The sequence below is a fragment of the Diabrotica undecimpunctata genome, chromosome 8 (genome assembly GCF_040954645.1).
Source record: "Diabrotica undecimpunctata isolate CICGRU chromosome 8, icDiaUnde3, whole genome shotgun sequence".
In the NCBI taxonomy this organism is placed as follows: domain Eukaryota; kingdom Metazoa; phylum Arthropoda; class Insecta; order Coleoptera; family Chrysomelidae; genus Diabrotica; species Diabrotica undecimpunctata.
In genome coordinates, this window is record NC_092810.1 from 126281331 (window position 1) to 126302229 (window position 20899).

The window sequence follows — 20899 nt, forward strand, 5'->3', positions numbered from 1 at the left end:
GAGAAAATACCCGACGAATGGAAGAAAAGTATAGTATGCCCAATCTATAAAAAAGGAGACAAACTCCAGTGCAAAAACTACCGTGGAATTTCTCTACTATGTACAGCGTATAAAGTCCTCACGTATATTATAAACCAGCGACTCCAACCACTAGCAGAAAATATTATTGGAGAATATCAGACGGGCTTCAGACGGGGAAGATCGACAATGGATCAAATATTTACAGTCAAGCAGGTCTTGAGCAAATCGTGGGAACACGACATTGATGTTCACAACGTGTTTGTAGACTTCAAACAGGCATACGATTCAGTCAAAAGGGACAGACTATACTATATATTGGCAGAATTAGCAATACCACATAAGCTGATTAGACTCATTAAAGCCACAATGGATGAAACTCAGGCATGTGTACGAATACAAAACAACCGGACAGACTTTTTCAAAATCTCGCAGGGACTAAAGCAGGGAGATGGGCTGGCACCAACATTGTTTAACCTGGCACTGGAGTATGCGGTTAGGCAAATGCAAACTGGACGAGAAAACCTACTGACCAATAAAACGGTTCAACTGGCTGCCTACGCCGATGATATTAATATTATGAGTAGAACATCAACAGGAGCACAGGAAGCATACGCAGAGTTAAAAACACAAACGAAAAGGCTAGGTCTGGAAATTAACACAGAAAAAACAAAAATAATGGTACAGACGAGAAGAAATATAATCCCACAAAACATTATGCATGAAGATGACATTTAAACGGTTGGAAAGTTTACATACCTGGGAGTAGAAATATATGCCGATGGAGCAGAGGATGGAGAAATACGAAAAAGGATAACGCAGGCAAACAAAGCTTATTTTGCCCTCTCCCATATATTTCGGTCTAAAAGTGTCCACCGAAATACAAAGATGAGAATCTATAAAACTTTAATTCGGCCAATAGCATGTTATGGCAGCGAAGCATGGGTCCTGAAAGAAACATCCAAAAACAAACTCGACACATTCGAAAGAAAAGTACTGAGGAGAATACTAGGACCTGTGAGGGAAAACGGAATCTTCAGAATTCGATATAACAACGAGCTCTATCAACTGTATAAGGAAACACCCCTGTCAGACTTCATTAGAATACAAAGATTGCAATGGGCCGGACATGTGATACGAATGGGAGAGGATAGGCTACCAAAACGAGCACTGAACGCCAGAATGCAGGGAAAGAGACCAGTTGGAAAGCCAAGAAAGCACTGGGAAGACACAGTAAGCAGCGACGCACAAGCACTTTTAGGAGTCCGTGTATGGAGAAGAGCAGCCACAGACAGACAAGGGTGGAGGCAAAAAATAAAGGAGGCCAAGGCTCATTTTGGGCTGTAGTGCCGTAGAAGAAGAGAAGAAGTAAATCCAAGCTTACTGGAAGCTATAAAGACGGAATGTATTTTTGAAATAACCTTTTATTTCGACGATACATCTACCGTTTACCCTTGAAAAACATCTTTTATACAAATACATCTACAGTTTACCATTGGAAGTAGACTTTTGCATTCCTTTTCAATTCAAGCTTCACCATAGCCCTACATGTGTTTGGAAGTACATACTCATCTCTCCTCAGAAGCACTTACGTTAGCTTGAAATGAAATGCTCTTAACTAGTTGATCCTTGTAGTAACATAAAATGCCCGAGTACGCTAGTAGCGACTTATAAATGAAGCAATCAGAAATCAGGAGACTTCATTATTTTTGATGGCGAATTAGGTGAACTGCAAATCCAAGCATACTGGAAGGTATTGGACGATGTTGTTAATCTTATTTTATTCCGACAATACATCTACAGTGTACCCTTAAAAAACACCAACTTTCGTAGTCTTTACGGAGAGAAAAGACGTTGAAATGAAAATAGAAGATTTCCTTTCTTTTCAATATAAGCTTCACTACTGCTCATACGTTCGAGACATTTATGGAAAATCATTATGGAATATCTTATAAGGAAAGTAATTTACATGGCAGTATGTAGTAATAACAATGGACGTGCGTCCAAATACATTTACAGCATCGGCTGTTAAGTAGATAATGGCATAATATGCTGTTAATGTTTTCGTGACTTGATTATACAATTTCTATAATATTAAAATACGTTGAATATGTATTTGTATTTACATAGAACTGAAAATGAAAACGGAACATCTTATAAAGAAAGTAGTTGAAATGGCAGCAGTAATAACAATAGACGTGCGCTCAAATACTTTTACAGCATTGGCTAATTGTTTTCGTGACTTGATTATATAATTTTTATAACATTAAAAGCTAAAATACGTTGAGTATATATTTGTATTTACAGAGTGATAAACAGAAAAACAAAAATTTTGTATAAAATGGTAAAATCAATAGTGTTTTCAACAGCCAAACAATTTAAGATTTATTATTAAATAAAGTTGTTTAAAAACATAAACAGCAAAAAGGATTGGAATTTTGGTTTCCGCCAGTTTGTTTATTAAATTTTCCGTCGACCGTCCATTTATGATCAATTTTAACACCCTCAAAATCATTGATTAATGACCCCTATTATTGAATGATTTTCTATTAATGAACGATTTTATTTATTATAGGCAACACAACATACATTGCTTGCATAAATTAATTAAACGCTCTGTAATTGGCAGTGACCTGTGGTGTAGGCAACCAAACATATACCTATTTATATGCCTACTAAAAAATTAATTTAAAATGAAGTAGCCGCTGTTAGTACTATTTGTCATTGTATGTCAATATTTACTTTATTGTTTAAAATTCTGTGTATTTGAAAAATCAAAGGATGGATATTGACGAAGAGTTTAATTTAACTCCACCAGAATTTAACTTCTTCTATCACAGAATTTACAGAGATCCAAGAAGACAAATATAAATTTCTCAAAATTCTATACAGCAGATAATCATTTATCAATATCTTCCTTTAATTTCAGTAATTGCACCATTTCGAATATTAATGTTTACTATAATAAAACTACCACTAAGGAAACTTTGAATAAAGTCAATGAAAGCTGAATACATTGTTGTTTATCGTTAAGTAAATAAATATTTAAACTAACATATCTTTATTTCTGAAAAGTACGGTCGACGGAAAAGTTTTGTAACGAACTCGTGTATTAAAATGGCGATTAACAATCTCGAACATTAACGGGCTCGCTTCGCTCACGCGTTAAAATATCTCAATTGTTAATCGCCCTTATTAATACACTTGTTGGTTAAATAACTATTACTGACTATCCTATTAATTTTAAAAATCATAAACAGCAACAGCTCGTTGTGTATACTGTTCTTGTTTTATGTAAAGTGGTAAAATTATTTAGCTTTCTTTAAAATATCGCGAAAAGAATCGATTTCTTGCTATTAAGTAGGGTAAGTAGCAAATTGTTATTAAAAAGATATTATTTATCCTCAAAACTAATAAAGATATAATCTTCTTCTTCTAGTGCCGTCTCCACTAATGAAGGTTAGCTATAACCATTGCAAATTCATCTCCATCTTCTGCTTTTCTTAAGAGCGTCTGTGTGTTTAACCTGGTCCAGTCGCGAATGTTTTTCAGCCAGGATATTTGTTGTCTACCAGGACCCCTTTTTCCTTCGATTTTACCCTTCATAATCAGCTGCTACAACTCGTACTTATCAATTCTAAGTATGTGCCGCAAATATGCTGTCTTTCACCTTTTAATGGTGGTCAAAAGTTCTCTGTATCTTCCCATTCTATGCAACACCATTCCGTTCGTAATATGATCGGTCCATGGTATCTTCAAAATTCTCCTAAAAAACCACATTTCCAAAGCTTTCAGTTTTCTCATTAAGTCAACATTAACAGTCCAGACTTCGACACCATAAAGAAGAATAGAGTGGATATAACATTTTACCATGCGATATCGGATTTGCAGATTGAGTCTTTGGTTACTCAGAAATTTCCTCCTTTTCAAAAAGGCTGCTCTTGATTGCTCTATTCTGGAGCGAATTTCTGATTTCGGATTCAGATCTTCCGTAATCCAGACTCCTAAGTATTTCATTTTGTCCACTTGCTCAATATCTTGCTTCAATATCTTATAAAAGATATAATATTTTGATCAAAGTAAATTACAATACACATAAATCAAAATGTAATTCAGTACAGGTTGGAACAAATTTTATATAAGTTTAGGTGAAAATAAAAGATATCTTTAAGAAAGTATATGATTTATGCAACGGAATAATTGTATAAATAATTAACAACGGGTCATTTTCGCACACAAATATACTCTACTATATTTTTTTTTATTGAGTAAACCGCGTCAACCATGAAAGGTTATTGGCGGGGAAGGGTTGTACATAACATCAGATGTTTGCTTATAACAACTAATTACAATTGAGAACTTAAGTCTATTTTTATATTAGATTGTACAATTTAGTTAGTTTTAGAAACTTAGTCACTTTATCACATTTACTATAGTTCAGATCACTTGGTAAATCACTTTGAAGTCGTTCCAGGTGGTAGAGTGGACAACTAACAATAATGTGTTCGATTGTCAGAGGAATATTACAAACATAGCACAGTTTTTGTTGTTCTTTCGTCATTAGGTACTGGTGGGTGAACCTGGTATGTTCTATTCTCAAGAGGTGTTGTATGACTTGATCTCGTCGTTTTTGTGGCATTATCCCTTTTGGTGATAAATTTGGGTTGATGCGTTGTAGATGCGTTGTCAAGTTTTTTCCATCTTTCGAGCCATATTCTCATTGAAAATTCTTTGATGGTGTTTAATTAAAAGCTGTAGCTTTTCTATATGTGTAAATATGGATTGAATGTTCCATTGAATAATAGCCATTTTGTTAACTTTTTTTTTATTTATCGTTGAAAGGAGTATGTAGAGTGATGCGTCAGTATCTTCAGAGGTGTCATCCTGAATACTAAAATCTTGGTTTATTTTACTAAGTAGTTTTTTCTTGATTCTTGTAATTCTAGATTTAATTGCACTTTCGTTCAACATGGGATATATTTCAGTTAGCATATGTCCCAACCCGTGTATATTCTGTATGTATTCTAGGGCAAGTTCTACTGGGGTGGAAGAACCGTGAACGTCTTCTAAGAATGCTAGTAATTGGGTGTAATTTAGTACATATGGTGGTGATGCATCCTGGATAAATTGTTTTCTTCTTTTTAATTTGCACTGGTTTTGGTTTCGTGAATTCTGTTGGTATAGTTTCTGTAGGAGTGGAGCAAGTTGGGGATGACACTTTCGAGTAAGATCGTTTATTTTTATTATTGGTATCAGTGCTGACTTGAGCATCCATTTCTTCTCGAGATTCGTCATTTACATGTGTAATTTGATTTTGTTCGGAGCTAGTGGATGGTGTTTGTTGAAGAAAATTTTTTTTCCGTTTGGGGCTTTTAAGTATTTTGTAGATAAGAGGGATTTGAGGTACAGTCCGAGGAAACGTGACCAGCTTGGTGGCATTTGTAACAAGTTAGTTTATCGGAAAGAAAAATTCGGTACTAAATATTTTCAAAATCAATTAGGACGGAGTCGGGCACAGTAAAATTGTCTGTAGATGCAAAGTAAACTTGTCTTCGAAAACTAAGTACATGGCTGTATTGCGGGTCTTGTATTCCAGCTCTAAGGAACGAAATCGGAGACATTAATTTAAAATCAAGATTGATTAAAGACTGTTCGAATATGTCATGGGGTATAGATGGACATTCGTTAGATAAAACTAATCTATTAGCGGGTGTTATTAGTTTACGTGCTTTGATTGTATGTTCTCCAATTTTAATTTAACCATGTTGATATAGAAAATCATCTACGACTTGTATGCTTAAAAGGTAGATGCATATTCTTCCGTTTGACATTTTGGATGAGAACAGTACATTTTTTGGATGGACTATAGTTGCTACGGCAATAGTGTACTCTTCTGTTCTTATTTCATTTCCTGCCGGTAAAAAATTGCCCTGTTTTTTGTTGGGAATTTTGTTAATGGTTGTTGCTTAGTGATGGTAGAATAAGTAATGTTTTGCTGATCGGGATTAATTGATGGACCCCTGTAGTCAGAAGTACCTGTCACTTTGTCAAATTTAATCTTATCTTTTTTTAAATTTAAATTGAACTTTCATTTTAATAATTTTAATGTGGGTAGGTCCGACTCTGTTTATTTAAAAGTAAATAGTCGATCTAGCAATAAGCAAGATAATGCCAAGAGTATAACCTAGTTTTTTAAATAATTAATAAATACGAAATATAGATAATGTTCTTCGTATGTATATAAAAACAATGTTTGTAATCAAACTACTGCCAATTTGGAAACTGTACTTACAGCTATTAACAGACCAGTGTACACTGCTTCTATGTATTTCGGTTTAATATTTAAATTTACACTGTTTCTTCTCAAAAACTGTAAAATTTGTGGAGCTCAAAGTATTTCGACTTCAACTCATAATTTAATTCATGTTTTTATAAAGGATTTTACGACTTTTTTGCAAAACTGAAGGAAAAAGCTTTCATTTAAAACTTGCTAAGTTAAATTTAACCCTTACTTTATTTAAATTATTATAAAAAAAGCTTGAAAAACAAATTTGCAAAAAAATATTATTTCCATTATAAATAAGCACTATGAATATTTTGTCTTGCAGGAAAATATGCGGTATATTAACAATATAAAGCAAAAAAGAATTGATTATAAAATATTCAATTGTTTATTAGATATTTAAGTTGTTTATTAAATGTTTCAATTGCAAAAACGCAGTGATTGCCAATAGAATATACACTTCATAAGTACACTGCAGAATATCAAAATTTCAATTACTCCACTTCAAAATTTTGTTTAAAAGTTGTTCTATTTGTTTATGTTTGTTTTTTAATAACGTCGCGGGGATTAAACATTTTGAAATGCCGTTTTAATATTCGTGTGCTGATATACACATTTAACAAACAAAAAATTTTCTAGAACCATTTTTTGCCGAGATAGTTTTTCCAACTTCAAATATTCTTAATTTGTTTATATGTCAATATTAACATTTAAAACTGTGTAAGTTCATGTATTAACCCTACTATTCCCTACTTTTCTCTTAGTAAAATAATAGATTTTACATGCAATTTTATAAGCACAATGATAGGAAAAACAGAGATATTGAAAAACAAGAACAAGTTAAAAAACCACAAAGACCGCATTTACATAAACAATGACCTAACAATGAAAGAAAAAGAAATACAGAAACAAATAAGCAAAGTGGCGAAAGAAGAAAGAGGAAAAGGAAAATGGCAAGAATAGGATATAAAAAGTTAACAGTAGATGGTAGGGAATGGAGATGGGATGAAGAGAAGGAACAGCTATACGAAATAAAAAAGTGAAAACGGCACAATCGCCAAAAAACTAATAAATAGTAAGCAACAAAGGAAAAACGGTAACGATATGGCTACGATAAGGACGATGATTTTGAAAGGAGGAAAAGAAGATAGCAAGAAAGAAAACAAACAAATAGAAAATAGATCAAAAGCGAGAACATGGAACGTAAAAAGGACTTACGAGAAAGGAGCATTAAGAAATTTAGATGAAATCCGTGAATCTAAGTAATGGCCTTACAAGAAACCAAGCAGTTGGAAATGAGATAGTGAAAGTTGGAAAAAGTAGGTACTCTTTTTAAAAGCGGTGGTCCAAATAGATACTGTTTGTTGCAAGATATTTCTGATTTAATTTTCTAGGTATAGTTGAATACAGGTCGGACTTATATACTAATATTTTTCAAAATTACGGTAATCCCACAAAGTAAAAGAAAAATACATATAAGTAATACTTTTATATTAAAAAATATATTTAACATAGTGAAAAAATACAAAACAAAAGCTGTAAGTACTTTTCTTCTAGTTTTTTGACATCTATACATTTTTTCTAATTATCTGCTGTAATATTCTTACATTCGGTCTTAATTAAATCTACAACAATTATTTTTCCTCACATTACTTTTTAATTGAGACCACAATCTTAATAATTTATGGCCATAATTCTCAGCTAGTCTGTCGATAGCATAATTTTTTTCACATTATCTAATTTTAATAGTCCTACAAGTTGTTTTTTTTTTTGTGTAAGGATCCATAAAATATATTATATATAATAACGCTATTTCTTTTTAATTTAGGAAGTAATTGCTGCTCAAACCCTTGTTCAAACAAAGTACTGTCCATATCTTGATGATAATCTAAGCGACAATCACTTAGCAGAGAGTAATAAAGCATCTTCTACCCATCCTAATTCTCCCCCACAATGTAAAATACAAATTCTCTTCCCTCTAGAGGGAGGAACATTGGTGACCACTTCACTCCTAAAAGACCTTAGACTCTCCAAAGAATAGAACCTCGACTTTATTAAATGGCTGGATTCCATAATTGCCTGCCGTTTATTCACTGTTTTAAACATAAAACATTAGATTTTAAAAACGTCCAAAAAGTAGTTTTATGACACTCGGGGATTATTTCTTTGTTTTTTAATTCACTCAAAAGTTTATTTAAAGTTGGTAAGTTATTCACTGAATACATATGATATATTGTTTCCCGTATAGCTGATAAATGAAAATTCGGTAATACACGATGGGCAACATTTTTCGCAACACTCAACTGTCTTTTATAAGTTCGTACACAGTGGATCGTTGCACCTGTGTTAAAAAAACCGTCTTTTTGATTGCTTCTGATTTAACAATCTTCAAAAGAAGACCTAAGAAAAAATATGTTATTTTAATTTTTAAAGAATTCTGCAATAAAAAAGATGTAACTCTGTTTTGTCTACCATCCAACACCACCCATGAGCTTCAACTAAACGAACGTACCATCAACCGAGCAAGATTTGGGCAAATATTTATGCCGGTTTGGGAAAATGCAATGACGCAAAAAAATATTTGCTCTGGATTTGAAGCAACTGGAATATGGCCATTCAATCCAAATGCTATTCCGGATGCTGCCTTTGCACCTAGTTGTCTGACACAACGAGAGATTGAAACAATCGCCGAAGATTTTTAAGAAAATCTTACAGTCGAACCAGAAATTGAAACAACTGGCTAAAAGAATACAAATTTCGGATAACAACCATCCTGCAGCGGTGTAAACAAGAATAATAAAAGCAAAACATTCTCGAGTAGTGAGAAAAGGAAAATTACCAAAAAAAAAGGACTGACCAAAGCTTTTCAAACTTACATCCCAGATGAAGACGGTGACTCATCTGAGTCTTACATAAGTGGTACAGCTTTCAGCGAGGATTATAGTGATGCAGCTTACACGTCAAATAAATATGATAAAAATAAGGATGCAAAAATAAGTGAGACAGAGCCATGTGAAGAACTAAATGCAAGTTTTAGTTAGAGTGGTTTGCTGATTACACCGGAGTTAAAAGTATCAACAAAAAAACGTCGACAGGCCATTAATGCGAAAGCACAAGTTGTTACCAGAGATTTATTTAGTGCACAATCTCATAGCTCAGCAAAACCAAAACCAAATTTAAAAAAATTCATGGTATTGTTTCTTGTATAATGAGGATAGAGTGGCTGATATGCGCAAGTGTGTTTGTTGTAATAGGGATATCCACGAGGAATGTATAGGATTAACAAAAGACGACAAGGATATATTTGTATGTCCTCGATGTGTGTAAATGTGCGATACTTAACGTATCGACAAATTTTTGTTTTTAATATGATTAAAAGTTTATTTCACTAAACTTTGTATTTATTCTTTAATTCTTAGGTTTAAAATTTATGATCCACGTAAATTTCTTTAAAAAATGAACCTTTCTTGATTAAGTTACCAGTTCCAAATAAGGCCAAATATTCAAGATTTATTCAATGTTAACATTTTATATTTCTTTATGTATTTATTAAGTATTTTATCGTGAAATTCGATAGCTAAAATGTTAGGCAATACGTATACAAGACTTTTCCCCCCATATTTTTGCTGAATAAAATATTACAGACATTTAAACCCTAACGTGGCCTTAATTAGCGTCCTTACCTTAGTTATATTATATGTTATTTCATAGTAAAAAAATGATTTTTTCACTTTGTATGATTGTTTAAAAAAAACAAAGCTTAGACTAAGAGTGGGATAATATAACATAATATATAGTTTAGTTGAACTCAAAAATTTGTACTTTTCTTGCAATTCTTGATGTAATTTTTATAGTCCAGTTACTGTGGCATTTTCCCTTTAAATTTTTTATAACTGCACCGATTTATCTGAAATTTTTACAGTGGGTAATAAATTACTCAAAAAACGTAAGTTATATGGTGTCGATTTGTGCTTCTACCCCTGGGGTGGTTGGCACCCCATCTAGGAGGTTGAACTTTTTACACTCAAAATAACCCCGGGAATTGATATAGAATCAAATTTTAAACAAAAAATGTCATATAAATTTTTTTCGCTAAATTAATACTTTTTGAGTTATACGCACTTGAAAAAGTAAACTTTTCGCAAAAAATAACATGTTTTCCAATGATTTTGTACGAATAACTCAAAAACAAAGCGTTTTATTGAAAAATCTATATTGAGCAAAAAAAAAGCTTATAAAAAACAAAGAGAATGTTTTTTTATTAAGTTTTATAAGTACAATACTAAGCGATTTATAATTGTTTGAAGATGACTTTTTGTTTTTGGGATACTATACTCGATGCATTTAACATCAAATATCGAAAAATGGACATCTTTTATGATAAATACAACACTTTTTAAAGAGCTAGAAAAAACCTTTAAAATGAGCTATGTTAAAAGCCATTTCGATTAAAACAAAGCGAAATACGAAGGAAGGAATTTGAATTACTCTAGCGTTTTAAAAAAAACGAGCAGTATAAGTAACACTATTTCGATCAGAATTGAAATTAAAGTTATTTATAAGTTTTAAAAGTTTAGCCTGTTTAAAATGCGTATTTTTTGAAAAAATCATGTTTAAATTAAAAAATCTTTTTTTTTTAATTATCTAAAAATTTACATTTTTTCAAAATAAATCTAAAACTATAAGAGATAGGTACGTGAAAAATGGTTCTATACCAAAATGTAGTTTTTTTCTTAACAAAAATTTTGATTTTTGTACTTGTGTTGTAGCTCGAAAAATAATAGAGATATAGCCAATTGAAGTTTGAGATACAGCGGCTGACACACCTGTAATCAGCACTTTGGCCCTTTACTATTTAAAAAGAAAGAATTTTAACATATTTTAATCTACTTAGTCTTGTAGCTTTTGAAATTACCTTCAAAATATTTTTTTAATGGACACTGTAGCTTAAAAATTAACGGAGTTATTCTAAAAAAATTTTGGAGCATGTTATTTATATTTTGGAGCATCAACTTATTTTCTGTATATATAAATGCTTTATTCAAGTATATTCGAAAAACTGGTAACAGACACACTAACACTCACACAAATATGTATATAATACATACATACATACATATATATGTTATGTATATAATATAGGCACCTCTAAACTGAACATTTGCTTCAGAGAACTAACGCACACAGAGAACCGACACTCCTTTGAAGTTGCGTGGGCAAGCCGCCAATGAGTGCCAATGACAGGAGTACTTCAGATCTCGAAGACATTTTAGAAGCTGGGAGATACTGTACAATTTTGCTGTATGGCCTTGCCAAAGACACCCACATGAACAAAATGAATAAGGTCGAAGATTATTCATCAGTACTTGAACAAATGCGATACGAATCGTTTATTAAAGCCACAACTAAAAATAGTGCAGTTAAATTATCATCTCTTGTACCAACTGTAAGTGCCCTGAATGAGCATATCAAAAGAGTTTATTTACAAACTCAGATATGGCTTGGAAACAAAGAGATTGATATAACGGATTGGGAATGGTTCAAGAGTGATGATATTTTACAACCAATAAAAATGACAAGTTCACCTGCACCAGAAGAACTATTGAAACTGATTTTTTGCAATTGCAAAAAGGGTTGCGGCTCAGCGTGTGGCTGTCGTACACTAGGTCCATTTTGTAATGCTACGTGTGGAACATGCTCTGGCGACAATTGTCAAAACTGTCCTGCAATAGACGAAGAGGTGGAGTTAGAACACGACGAGAATGACGCTTCAGACAATGAATAATTTGATATATTGTAAATAATTTTTATTTTTGTAAATATATTTTGTATACTTTCTAATGTAAAGTATTTTCATGCATAATTTTTTACAATAAAAACAGCATGAGTATACTTAATTTTTTTATTTAGACATTTACCAAAGGGGAATTTGTTTCGTGAGCATAGAGGTGGTTTTTAAGGGTTGAAAATAAGCAACCAATCAAAAAATATTTTATTGATAAGAAAGGATTTTTTGAATATAAATGTACATTAAAAACTTTTGAAGTTGTTTAAAAAGATTTTTTTATATATTTTGACATAGGGGTAGTTTTTAAGGGTTGAAGTATTGCAATCAACCAAAATTATTTTATATAAGCAGAGAATTACATTGTAGATAATATAAATGCACTACAAAAGCGTTTGAACCTGTTAAACGATTTTTTACAATTATTTTTATTAAAAGGGGTGGTTTTTAAGATTATTTAAGGGTTGAGAATGTACACAATATCCATTAATATAATTGACAATATTTCAATTACCTAATTTAACACGATTTAAATCCATAAAATGCTTTATTATAAATTTTTTTCATTATTTTCAATAAGGGGTGGTTTCACCCCTTAAAAATAAAAAGCTCACCTATCGCATATATAACTTTTGAAGAGGAAGGTAAGATAAGCCTAATTCCAAATTATTAGCAAAATCGATTCAGTTATAAAAAATTTAGAGGTATTGACCTCTTTTCCTCCACAGTGACTGGAGGTGTTAGAGGTGTAAAAATAATTAAACTTTATGAACATGCTATAGAAATTTTTTAAATTAAAAATCCGAAACGGCGTAACCTAAAAACTTACCGGTTCCGTTAATATCTTGTTGCATTTTTTCTTGGTCATTATCCGAAAATTCACATAATAAAGCGGAAGTTTCACTAGCATTACCATTTCTAAACACGTCAATACAGTACTGTTCTGCAGAGTACGAAGCATCAAAATCAGAATAATACAGCGAACCATCATTCTGCATAAGAATATAATCGTATGATTCTGCTTTAATGGGATAATGATTTTTGGGACAACTCCTTCCAAATATTAAGAAGAAATCAGACAAAACTGTATCGTTTAAAGGGTCCGTACCGTTAAAGAATTTTAGATCGATCGTTTCATTTCGTCTATAGGAGCATGCTTTGGACACCATCAACTCATTTTCAACACAGCACTTTCGAACACACTTTTTAATGTTACAAACACATCCTCTTATTATCTTGCCGTCAACAAAATAATTGTCCCTATCAAAAGATATTCCATTTTTAGTAATTGTTTGATTGTGTTTACTACCATCGGTTATGTCGACCGTTAAGTCTTTTGAACACGGCAAGTCTTGGCAAACACAAAGAGAGCACAACAAAGAAAAACTTATAAAAGTCCGTAAATCCATGGTGTCTAGTATGACACTATGAAGATAATTAAAATATTTCAAACTGATCTTCTTCAAACGGAAATAGATAACCATAATGACTAATTCATAATTAAGTCGGTTTCAGTATTTAGGAAATTCATCACAACCACAGAGAAAGATGTAAACGAATCACGTATTTTACTGTACAAGTAATTCAGTGGGAAATAAACGATAAATTTCAGATATAAGATATTATAAACCACTGATAAAACAGATCTGCGTTTTACCAAGAAAAATATTTAACGTTAATCAATCGATTAACTGTACAATTTAAAATGTTTTTTATATAACTGCATTATCAGTATTTATGTACTTGACATTAATTATTTACTCCTGGGGAATACATATATTTAATGAAATTTAATTAAGTAATAAATGTACTTGTATAAATTAGATACTTTTGCTCCTGATATAATAGATCTAGTAAAAACTAATAAAATATTTTAGAATTTCAGGTAAAAGCCAATATTATAGTTGTTCATTATAGTATATTATAGTAAAAGCCCTTATAACCCCCAGATTATTCCACACTTCTTTCTCATAAATAAACAACTGAACAAATATCAACCAATCCAAACTTTTACCGAACGGTAGGGTTATTGTTCTTATTTATGGATTTTTTTTTGGCATCGGCTAATGGCACTTGGCACTTGTTAAGGTGAGAGTACGATATGGACACTGGCTTCTCGTCTAGGGATCCCTCAAGACATTTCATAAAGACACAACTAGACTTGTTCCCTTCCCCCATTCGCCAATCCATTTACCAGCGTGACGAGTTATTCACCGCGGATAAACGCGGATAAGCCGAGAAATAGGTCAATGACTTAAGTATGTAGAAGGCAAAGAGAAACCCAGCTCAGTCAAGATCCATATGGATATCTCTTGTACGTCTATCATGGCTACAGGGTTGAAAGTGAAGATTACTAATCATTAGGGGTACGGAATTTTCGCAAATAAAAAACATGAATTTCGCATTTACTTTTTTTATAATTACAAAATATTGCATTTATTTCGCATTTATTTTTAACTACGAGTAAAACAACAAAAAACATTAATTAAAAGCTAACATCGTCGTAATTTCGACATTCGACTCTTTAAGAGCTGTTCTTCGATCTGTCACTACAATATTATATTTGCTGAAGAATCGTTCTGCGTCTACGCTGTGCGTTGGACTCCAGATGCTCTGTAATGCTGCTTTAGCAAATGACGGAAAACTGCACTGCGTAGCAAGCAAAATATCCTTCACATTGGGATCTTCGTTCCTTCGTATCGATTGAAGGATTAATAATAATAATAAGCGCGGAAAATTGACCATAAACAAATGAAAATCGAATTACCATCAGAGTTCATACGAAGAGTAAAACAGCTACTCCGCTCACATCTTAATAGTAAAAATTTGTTTTAGGCATTAAACACCTACACATTTTCCGCACTTAGCTACTCATTTGGGATTATTAAGTGGACTAAAACGGATATAGAAACTCTTCAGCGAAAAGTACGAACACACCTCACAAAGGCACAAAAACAGCATCCTCGAAGTGCAGTAAAAAGAACGACATTACCGAGGTATTTAGGAGGACGAGGACTTATTGATATAAGCGAGCAATTAGAAAAACAGATTACTAATTTACGAACTTATTTTCAGGTGCAGGCGGAGACATCTACTCTTCATCGTGCGATTTGTGTAGTAGATGACACAACACCGATCAAACTGAGGAAACAAGAAATGCGCATAAACCATTTTACTAAGAACGAAAAAATGCGCATCTGGATGGGTAAACCTCTGCACGGGCGACATCCGAATGAAGTCAGTCAAGACTATGTCGACAATATAGCGTCGAACTATTGGCTGACATCAGGAAAGATGTTCCCTGAAACAGAAGGTTCATTACTCGCCATTCAGGATCAGGTTATTCCAACCAAAAATTACCAAGAATCTTGTACACATGCTGATCACCCGGTGGCATGCCATAGAATCCCATAAAAAATTAGATTGACAATGAAGAAAAGATTAAAAAATTCAATTACATCGTGATAGAATTTTTGGTGGCATAGAACGAAGTGTAAAGAAAAGAGATTCAATTGTGTAGCTTGAAGAGTATTATTCAGAGTTTAGTAAACATGGGACCGTCAAACTTTTAGGAAAAGACTGGACCAACCAGATTGGAAGTCAGAAGCTAAAAACTGTGTTAAAGGCCCAACAAATCTTTATTTCAAAATTTCACAAGTCAAAAAGTTAATTCTGACCAAAAAACAAAAGTAAGTAACTGTCAGTGGCGAAGAAAACTACGGTTTCCCAATTAATTCAAGTTTGAGTGTCATGAGACCAGGGAAAAAAGTGTGGAATATAAACTCAACTGAACTCACGCTTGGAGTCAAAGTGAATGCGTTAAAAATTAAAGACGTGCGCGTTTTATTACAAAAACATTATGGTGAAAAGTGGAGTGAAATGGAAAATGTGAAATGGTATGATGAAGTGATAAACAATAATGAAAGTATGCCTGAAAATCCACTTCCTGAATGTGAGTGCTTAAATAATGCAGACTGTGATGAAGTCATAAAAGTCAACCAAGTTGTAATGGACTTTTGATTCAGAACAAATATTGTATTGCATAATAAATTATTAATATTTTTAACACATATTTCTACTTTTTCTATTTTCACCAAAAAAATCTTCAGTATAGGGTAAGCCGTGATGCATTGCTGCTGATATTTTACTGCTGATTTAAAATACCAGCGACACCATCAGCAATATTTTGGTGACAAAAACGACTATCTCCACATGTTGGTTACAAACACTGCCAACTCCATATTTCAACGTTAAATATCTCTTTAACTACAATAAAAAGCATAAATATTATTAATCCAAGATGCTCTGGAAATAATTATTAATCAACAAAAAAAATTCAACAGTATCAATTGTGTGGAAGTAGTTTAAACAGTTTTTTGCCTATACTGAAAATTTTGCTAAATGGAGTTGGCCATCTTTGAAACCAGTCTACAGATTTACTTATACTCTATAATAGACTTTTGTTGATAATAGGTTAGAAGTTAGAAGTAAAACGGTACACTACAAATAATAATCTATAGTCTCTTGTTTGACAATTGTCTAATTTCATTTTCGTTTTCGTTAGGGAAAGACAGACCGAATAAGCAAATAATATTGTAACTACCCACTATAATTTAGAAACAATAAAATTTTTAATTTTCTTCAATTTTTGCACCAATAATTTGTATATTTCTCTAAATGAATGTGAAATACATTATCAGTTACAACAGTATTTTACCTTATCTTTGACAGTACTTCAAATATTGGGAGAGATATGTGGTTTATTGGATCCACTATATACAAGACTATTTCACCACATCCATGGATTATTGCTGTATGGTGCAGATTACTGAATAAAAGGTGTTCAAAAAATATTTCTCGCCAGTACTCTATAAAACAATATTTACTTACCGTATCCCTTAACAACATATTTTCTCTTCGGTTCAGGAATATCCTCTTCACAAAGTAATGCCGAAAATTCCCCACTAAAGTTTTCAACACAATAGTTTTCAATATCATAAACATTTTCGTAATCATCTTCTGCATAATAAACCGTCCCATTGTTTTGCACAAAAATATCCAAATCTGATTTCACCATTATATATCCATCTGGACACTTTTGACCGTACACAACATGAAAATCGTCTAACTTCTTTTTAGATATTTTAGTCATTCGGTCGAAAATTGAAAGATTAAAATCACTAAGAGGACCTTCTTCACAATTATTACGAACTAGACTTTGATTCCGACCACAACACTTTCGTATACAAGTTCTAAGATTACAAATGCACCCCCATACTTCATTGCCAACCATCATGTAGTCAGTTACATTGTAGTTAAGCCCATCTTTCTTTATAAAATAGTTTTCTTTAATTCCATCGGTAATATTTACTGCTAGGTACATCGGACACGGTTGACCATCAGAAAAATAGCACAAGTTTATTAAGTAAATAATTAAAGTTGTTTTGAACGACATGTTGATGCAACAGTGCGGGATTGCAATGGAAATTGTTAAACAAGAAACTAATCATTAACGATTTCCGTTGTTTTTAGTTTAATCTAAATATAGGTACGATAGCAGGATAAAACTAAAAACTCTTTTCCGTTTAATAGGAATATTATGTATTGGGTATTTGTCGGTGGCTTTACTCGGTATCCGATTATAGTAGTCAAAATTGGTATCTACATTTGCTTATATATTTTTCTTATCTTCCCTTATCATCCGTTTTACAAAATTTCACAGATATGTGATTCATGTCTGGCTTGTCTTAAACATACGGATAACAATCGTATAATCAAATGGATTGAAATATCCACCGTCTCCGACAAACGATAAACATTCAAAAGTATTATTAGCTTCCCTAATAAACTTATAAAACAACTGTAAATATTTACTTTAAAAGTCATTTGTACAAATAAATCTCTAAGTAAAACATTGAAAACTATTTTTCTAAGTTATTTACACTACTGGTCAAAAAATCAGGACACTTACATTGTGTATGTTTTTTTTTAATTCTTTAGATGTTAAGTGGTTTAAATGGAGAGGAAGTCTTCTTCTTCCTCCTCAGCTTTCCCCTTTTCAGGGGTTATTCCGCTGTTCCTTATTCTTGGTCGCCACTCTTTTGTGTCCATCGAGTCTTTTTCACCTAAACCTGCCACACAGTTCTTTCATCTTCTCCTCGGTTTTCCTCTACCTTTCCTTCCATCAACTTCTAATAGCTCTCTCCTTTATCCTACATAGTTTTCATCTCTACGTCTGACATCACTAAACTATTGCAGTCTTTATTCTTGAACCTTTTTTGAGACTAATCACCCCGGCTCTTTCCCTAATCAACTCGTTCCTGATCCTATCCCTTCTAGTCTTACCCAACATCCACCATATCATTTTTATTTCAGCTACCTCCATGTTCTTTTCCTAAATCTTCTTTACAGGCCACACTTCACCGTCGTACACCCACGCAGGTCCCACCACACTCTTGAATATCTTTCTTTTCAGCCCTTCTCTGATTTTTTGATCACCCCACTAATTCTCTTCCAGTTAAACCAACCAGTCTGTATCCCATAGACAATCTCTCGATCTAGTGTTCTATTTTCCGTTATATAGGAGCCAAGGAATTTAAATTCTCCTAGTTGTCCTAGTTTTTCTCCAAGCAATTCTATGTCTCTAACTATTCATCTTTCCCCCAACTACACATACTCCGTTTTCGACCTGCTAACCTTAAATTCTCTCCCTTCAATAGCCCTTCTCGAACACTCCAACTTCTCCTCCAAAATTTCTTTACTCTCCTCTACTAAGACAATATCATCAGCAAAGAGCATTGACCAAGGAGCCCCTTCCCTAACTTTTGCTGTCAATACATCTATAGGGGAGTTTAAGGGAGGCCTATGTCCAGCAGTGGACGTGATAAATGAAGGCTAGATGATGGCATCCATAACTAGATTAAACAGGTAAGGACTTAGAAGAACATTGATGCAAAACAACCGTCACCGTAAAACTTTCGGTCAATCTGACAGCAGTTCTTACTTTAATGTATGCTTCTTCATACATGTCTTTCACGAGCCTTACATACTTCTTAAGTATCTATTCCTCTCTCATACATCTCCATAGCTCTTATCTAGAAACTGTGTTGTACGCCTTATCAAGATCTATAAATATCAAATGTCGCTCTCTGTTCTTCTCGCCGTAGTTCTCTATCAACTGCTTCAAAGCAAACAAGGCATCCGTTGTTCTCCTCCTTGGCATAAACCCAAACTGTTCTTCTCCTATCGAAGTCTCTCTCCTTAACCTTCGCTCTACAGTTCTCTTCCAAATTTTCATTGTGTGCTACATTAACTTTATTCTTTTATAGTTCTTATAGTCCTTTATATAATGATACCATCACACTATCTCTCCAGGCATTGGGCATCCCTTCTTCCTTATATATCCTACTCATCATTTGCCACATTACATCAACTCCTTCCTCTCCTAGAGCCTTCCAAACCTCCACAGGTATTTCATCAGGTCCTACTGCCTTACCATTCTTCATCCTATTTAACGTCTCGACATCTTAATCTCTCGCTATCCCCGGTATTACATTCTCATTTGGGATCCCGCATCCTCTGTCTCTCCTCTAGTATTTTTCATTTAGCAACTTTCTAAAGTACTCAAAACCATCTTTGCTTTATTTTAACGTCGGTTCTTAACATTCTTCCATCTGCACTCTTAATCTGTCGCTCGTGGGTCAAGTCCTGTGATGATTTGTCCCTTGCTTTAGAAATGCTGTTCATGTTCAACCTCTTCATCCTCTAGGGTGTTTCCAACTCTTCAAATAGCTGTGCAGACGATCTTTCCTTAGCAGTAGCTACAGCGCGCTTTACGGGGTGAAATAAAGCAAGGTACAAATCGTTCTCCGGGTCTCCTCCATACACGTTTGCATCAATTTGGAGTTCGTAAGCAGAAACGGTACTCGTCAGAAAATATTACAACGCTATATTGCTGAACAGTCCAGTCTCTGTAATCATTCGTAAATATCATAGCTCGATGAGCTGCTGTTAATTTACGGCATGCTACTGGTTTATGAGAACTTAAACCATTTTAATGCAGGACTCTTCTTACAGTTCGTGCAGAAATATGAGTTCTTCGAGCTTCTAGCAAGTGACTAGCGAGAACATTTGACGTTAAAGAGCAATTGAGTAATGTTTATCACGCTGATCTCTGCACCTTTTTCTGCCTGATCCTGGTCTTCTAATGTATTCTCCTGTCTGACGATCCTTTGTAAGTGCATCATGGTCGGTATTTCTGGCAATATTAAAATGATTTACAATATAACGTAGAGGGTTTTCCAAAATGTTTTAATATGTTTTAAACTTTGGTGGAGAACATCAAGGACTGGGTCAGAAAAAAAAGAAGAGTAGAATGAAACGATCATATAAGCCGAATGACAACAAATAAAGTAGTAAAGGCAAGCGACGGTTCCCCAATAGGAAGACGATCAGTAGGAAGACCACGAAAACGATGTAACGACAACTTAGTGGAGGTACATTGAAAAACAGACAGAGTCATGTCTACCTAAAAAGAAGAAATCTCTGATTCCATTTTAATTTGGCACCATGTTCTCCTGCGTCTATAAGTCTCACCCCGAGCATTGATCTTTTCATCGCTCTTTGTGCTTTTACTATTTTATCCATATCAGACTTGGTGAGTGTCTACGTCCGTAAACCATACGTGAGTATAGGGAGGATACACTGATCGTAAATTCTGGTTTTCAATTATTGTTCTATTTTAGTGTTTTTCAAGATCCAACTCAGTTTTCCAAATCCTGCCCATGATAACTTTATTCTTCTGGTAATTTCGG

General features: G+C 33.3%; 1 protein-coding gene across 4 annotated transcripts in view; it reads right to left on the reverse strand.

Annotated features, from left to right (window-relative positions):
• Nucleotides 1-20899, reverse strand: part of LOC140447973 (G-protein coupled receptor Mth2-like) — a 347198-nt gene that overhangs the window by 301337 nt on the left and 24962 nt on the right. The window contains exon 1 of one of the 4 annotated variants that reach the window (XM_072540955.1): nucleotides 16977-17725. The exons of 2 other annotated variants lie outside the window; for them this stretch is intronic. In XM_072540955.1, coding sequence (XP_072397056.1) covers nucleotides 16977-17541 — 565 coding nt within the window. In that variant the 5' untranslated portion in view covers nucleotides 17542-17725. Of the gene's footprint in view, nucleotides 1-12915; nucleotides 13634-16976; nucleotides 17726-20899 lie in introns of those variants that run through there. One more of the 4 variants, XM_072540954.1, reaches the window with a different exon arrangement.